The sequence below is a fragment of the Pecten maximus genome, chromosome 1 (assembly GCF_902652985.1).
Source record: "Pecten maximus chromosome 1, xPecMax1.1, whole genome shotgun sequence".
Taxonomy (NCBI): domain Eukaryota; kingdom Metazoa; phylum Mollusca; class Bivalvia; order Pectinida; family Pectinidae; genus Pecten; species Pecten maximus.
The window spans coordinates 24,252,446-24,258,445 of record NC_047015.1 but is presented as its reverse complement, the minus strand read 5'-3'; the positions used below and the strand labels follow the sequence as shown (position 1 = coordinate 24,258,445).

The 6,000-nt window shown below is 37.3% G+C and overlaps 1 protein-coding gene across 8 annotated transcripts in view; it reads right to left on the bottom strand.

Annotated features, from left to right (window-relative positions):
• Positions 1 to 1,145: 1,145 nt before the first annotated feature.
• The window catches only part of LOC117323671 (PDZ and LIM domain protein 7-like), a 42,026-nt gene continuing 37,171 nt past the window's right edge, over positions 1,146 to 6,000 (bottom strand). For all 8 annotated transcript variants that reach the window (XM_033879072.1, XM_033879467.1, XM_033879390.1 and 5 more), the window contains 5 exons: positions 5,393 to 5,684; positions 4,988 to 5,174; positions 4,731 to 4,851; positions 3,786 to 3,901; positions 1,146 to 3,422 (listed from right to left, as the gene is read on the bottom strand). In XM_033879072.1, coding sequence (XP_033734963.1) covers positions 3,345 to 3,422; positions 3,786 to 3,901; positions 4,731 to 4,851; positions 4,988 to 5,174; positions 5,393 to 5,684 — 794 coding nt within the window. In that variant the 3' untranslated portion in view covers positions 1,146 to 3,344. The remainder of the gene's footprint in view (positions 3,423 to 3,785; positions 3,902 to 4,730; positions 4,852 to 4,987; positions 5,175 to 5,392; positions 5,685 to 6,000) is intronic.

Sequence of the window (6,000 nt, the reverse complement as noted above, 5' to 3'; positions counted from 1 at the left end):
ATCCATTGCTCGGTTTCAGAGAAGAAGTCGTTTATATCAATATAGCCCAACTGAACACATTTGGCCCCGCCCTTCAGGCCCCTGGGGGGTCAGCCCCATCATTTGTACAATTTTGAATCCCCACCCCATAGTGATGCTACCAGGCAAATATGAGCAATATCCATTGCTCGGTTTCAGAGAAGAAGTCGTTTATATCAATATAGCCCAATTGACCACATTTGGCCTCGCCCCTCAGGCCCCTGGGGGGTCAGCCCCTTCATTTGTACAATTTTGAATCCCCACACTATAGTGATGCTACCAGGCAAATGTGAGCAATATCCATTGTTTTGTTTCAGAGAAGAAGTCGTTTAGATCAATATAGCCCAATTGACCACATTTGGCCCCGCCCCTCAGGCCCCTGGGGGGTCAGCCCCTTCATTTGTACAATTTTGAATCCCCACCCCTTATTGAAGCTTCCAGGCAAATATAAGCAACATCCTTTGCTTGGTTTCAGAGAAGAAGTCGTTAATATTTATAGAGCCAAATTGACCCCTTTTGGCCCCGCCCTGCAGACCCCTGGGGGGGGGTTACCCCCACCATTTGTACAATTTTGAGTCCCCACCCCACAGGGATGCTTCTGACCAAATTTGGTCAAATTCTGATCACTGGTTATGAAGAAGAAGAAGTCAATTGTTGACGGACGGACGGACGCCGGACGCCGGACGCCACGGTATGGCATAAGCTCACCTTGGTCCTTCGGACCAGATGAGCTAATAATCCAACGTTCCGCCGTATCCCATGTATTCACATACACAGGCTATAAAATATATGTAGTATACCTATACACAGGGACATGGAAATGTGTAAGTCTGTGTAATTGGACCTTCTCAGGTGTGTATAGCACAGTTTTAGATGTTTTGGGAGGCTAGATTAAAATTTGGTAAAAATTCCACCTCTTGGGTGTTTTCAGGTCCGTCTAACTGTATAGTAACCCCATGGTCCCACATGTACAGTACGTGACAGTCTTAGTTTTAAAGTGTGGAAGGGTGTGACTATCTTTGATCACATATCTACACAACATCTACGTTTATACTGTACAGTAAGATATTGTCTTCGATATGTATTGCAGTGTATGAGAATTGTCTAAAACACAAGAAACAACAGTGGAGATTTTTTGTGAAAAGTTTACTTTTTGGACTTCTGTAACATTCCTTGTTTAAATGACACTTAGGTAATCACATCATGTTTAAAAGGTCACGATCTGGCAAATAATAGTTCTTCTACTGATTTAAAAATACATTTTAACAAGATTTGTTAGGTTAACTCAGCCTGAACCCCGCATAAAATGTATGTATATAACACAGCACTCTGGTACACTTGCCAGTAGATAATATATATGGGTACACATGGGGCTATAGAGGAACATTGACCATGTTAGTACCTATGTCATACACTGGCAGTGAATTATCTTATATATACAATGTATAAATATAATTTGTCTATTTTACATTATCATCAAGGTTATATGCAGGTTAGATCTGTCACTATAACAAGATACAGCAAGCCTAAAATTTGTCACGCTGCAAAATCCCCCTTTTATAGACACCAAGTTTCTAGAGAAAATCTCAGATCTAATGAAGAAAATTTTCCACTGAAATTGTGGACTTTACTGTCTTGCTGATTTAAAAATCTGCTCAAGATGGACACCATAAGCTGATTAAGCATTAGGAGGCTGATAGATGTTTTTGTAGTATGGCGTTACTGTTAGTTGTTCACCCCTTGCTGGGGGATCCTTAGTGAAGCAACTTCCAACCTCTTCAATAATATTCCCAACTTTCTGATCCTATTTAGGTAATGAACATTTTCCTGATAATAAACATACCCATCATTATACTTCAACAGTAATTTAATATGATCAGCAGTATCAAACGCTAAATTGCATTGAAATTTGATATGAAATATAAAAAGCCATTAATATTCAGAAATACAATTTTGTAGTTTGAAATTCTAGTCATTACCAAAGTATGTAATCCACTCACTGTTATACTAATATCCATTGTTGATTTAGATATATGTACATGAACTCCACACAAACTATTTTGTACAACATGCTAGCTGTTTTATACATCATCACTCGTCTCTCACCAACTCATACAAATATAAATACTATGTACCTTTGTTCTATGTCAACCTTACTTTGCATTTGTACACTTAAATTCATGTCAAACACAGAGTTTCATTATTCAATTTGCATACAATTGAGATATATTGCCACATATAAAACATTTATTTCATTTCGCAGAAAAAAAATAAGGAAAAAAATGCTGCAGATTCACAAATTCAGGAAAAAATATTTCACTTTCTTGAGCCTAACATCTTAACTACCTTCGAACAAGTAATACTATAAGCAGATGGTTAATCATATTTAAACGACTCTACTCGAGGACCAACATGAATGTAAACATGTAATGCTGATTATTTCTTCCACATTGAAATACATTAACCACTACATGTCCTCAACCATACACCAAGCCAGGATGATAGTACTTACTCTATGGGAGAGGCAAGTTCCATTCTGATGAAATCACTTCAAATGGTAACTATAGCAATGGAATATAAACACGCCCATTTACCAATCACTGAATTAAAGCCAATACTGGGACAAGTATGAACCAGTATTCATAATTTTAAGATGCAAAATCAGTAAGGCATTATTTAGGAAAATATATTATGCTTTCTTAAAATTATGTATACAATTACAAAATATACAAAAATCAGTGTTAAAATTTTAATATAAACCTATCATACTTAGCGACAGGCACCTATCACGGCTACACCTAATACAAGATCTCTGTCTCCAACCAATCACACAGCTAGGACCAGACCAGTTTTGGTTGTTTTGGCTCACGTTACTAAAACCCTGTGAATCAACCGATCTGCAAAGTCAAAAGATCGATGGGAGTTGTGTCCCCTTGTATACTCATTACACACAAATAAGCTTTGAGGACCAGATAGCAGGGTTGTGTATATTGCAATAAGAGAATACATTTGGCAAGGATTAAAATGTATCACACATGAAATTAAAACCTAGATCTAATATGCATAATTAGCAAGGATAGGAATTTCCTTTAATAAGTTGACCAATTGCATAGGTGTATCCTTTTTTATTCACTTTTTGAATATTTGGAGTTGACGGACTGCATCTTTGATATCAATAGCTTATTTAAGGAATAAAATGTTCGGTTCCCCTGAATTCTGTTACAGCCTTGTCATGGTGTGATATGCCGAGATGTAATTGACAAGGCAGCTGTCAGTGCTGTACAGAGGAATTGGTAGGTCGTCAACAATAACACTGTTATATCGCTCTATCGTGCATGCTTCTTGCAGTAGGGTTTTCCTGCCTTGGCATAAAATGGTTGTCCTTCCAATGATACTTGGCAAGTCTGAAAGATAACAAAGACCTTTTATGTAAAATCTAGTTAATATGTAACCTTCTACTCAGAACTTTTTTTCTTTTTAGCTTACAGCAACCTTTCAATGGCTACTGTCCCTCACTCTAGCCATTAAAGACTTAACAGAAAAACTGATGAAAATTTATCTAATAAAACTATCAGATTCCCAAGTTTATAAACTAATTTCAAATTAGCATTGACTCTGTAATATTTGATGGTCATCATGTTATCCTTAAAATATGCATGGAAAAACATATTAGCATTACTACAATGTATTTTTATTGAAATTTATACAGTCCAAATATTCATTCGAAAAATATTTGGATGTATCAAACACACGACCAAAGTACTTACAGAGCAGTTGAAGCACTCAGAGTGGTAGTTGCTGCTCATGGCCTCAACCCAGCGATCGCCAGGTTCAATTGGGAATGCGCATCCCTTGCACATAGTTTGGAACAATTGTTTCCAGTCTGTGAAAGGATGAATATCAAAGTTCAGCATTTTTCATTGTATATGTGATAATCATTACATGTAGGTGATTTCAAAGGTGGTAAAGTATGACCCTTGAAACTTTCTCCTTAAGCCATATGACCACCAAAATCTAATCTGGTGCAGAATTTGGTATTTTGATAGAAGATTTTGATAGAAGATACTATGATATGAATATCAACTAAATCCTACAAATATCTTATATTCAATGATGATAGTACTACAGACAGACGGACTCCTCTACACATCAAGTGATTACTGTTTAACAACCCCCTTCCAACTTTACTGAGTTAGTGTAGGTCTGAGAATAATCGACCATGATCACAGTAGATCAAACTAGAACTGTCGTCCAGAGGGCCAACTCATACCCCCCGCTCCTTCAACCCCCATTGTTACTATGTGTTCATTATACAATAAACGAGATATACAGTTCAATCTCACTTAGTCGTATTCAGTTTTCTTGGTTACCCTAATTCTTTTTTTTATCTATATTATGAATAAATTGTGGTACATGACATTATGAAATGATTTCACATGAGAAAATCTTTTCAATTGATCAATTTATAACAAAGAAAAAATTAAAAAGGTTATGAGAAAGGTAAAGTGTGAATGGGATATATTCAAAAAATTACGACGTGATATAGATTACGCACATCTACAATGTATAAGGATTATTGTCATGAAGTTTCGTTCAAATCAGATAAGTAGTTTAGGAGAAGTAGCCGGTACATCGTTGCGTCAAACGTTGCGGACAACCTGATTCCAGTATACCCCCCCTAACTTCGTTGCGGGGGTTATAATGATATTTACCATGTTCACAGTAGGCATGACCATCCTCCAGATGGAACTGATTGCCGCCGATAGCCTGCTTACATTGATGACATGTAAAGCAATCTGGATGGTAAGTCTTCTGCAGAGCATTGACACATTCCTACAACAGATTCAGTGTGAAATGTTAACGACACTAAGATTTTCTGTATAATTTAGTGATGAATAAAATATATGACAAATGCAATTACAATCTGGATTAGTTATTGAAATAAAAAGAAAAAATAAGAAAAACTTACCCCAACAATGGCTTGGTTACAGATAGTGCACTTCGGGGCAAAGTAAGTCTCATAATCCTTTTCACAGTACAGGAAGCCGCCCTCTTCCACAAAGCCAATATCTAGCAGCTTCACACCACAACGGGGCTGGGCACACACAAAGTGATCTGGGCACCATGTCTTGTGCATGGCCACCACAAACGGACCCCTGAATATAGCAAAGACATCAATTGGCCAAAAATGGATAATACATTCAAAGATGAATTCCCATTCTGAAAGGATTCCATAAATGTAAAATATAAAACAATGAAATTTTGAAATATTGTAAAAAAAAAAAAATAAATAAAAAAAAAAAAAAAAGATATATAAGACAATGAATTGTATCCACCAGCTAAGAACAGTGGAGGATAATGACAGTGAACTGACCTGATGGAATTGCCACAAGTAGAACAGATGGGAACTCTAGCTCCACCTGGAATAGGTTGTCCCTCCTGGTACACAGTAACATCTCCTTTCTTACCCCTCACAGCGCCAGTTCCTGTTGGTCTGGGTGGTGCATCCCCTGGGCGAGGAACAGGGGCACTAGAGGGTTTTGGCTGGACCTTGGGTACAAAAGCCTTTGGAGATGGGGCAGCAGCCTTGGGACCAGAAGTGGCCCAGGGTACTGGTGCAGGAGCTGGAGCTGGAGCTGGAGCTGGAGCTGGGGCTAGTTTTGGCGCTACAATATAAACCATACAACATATTGCTTCTGTTCTACAGAATGAAAGTAGATGAAAATGCTTTACATTTTTTGTAAGGTATAGCATGGTAGAAGCCACATCTCTAATACATTGTAACATGAATATGTACATTCTATACAGTAAGTATGCATGCATGTATCTCAATACACATGGAATATCTCTGGTGTGTTAGAATTATACAATCACATATCAACATGGTGTGTTATTTTTACTATTAATCTTATTTGCTTTATAAACAAAACAGCGCATTCCCTATTGTTTATCTTCAATACACGATAGCTATACTCATTGTCT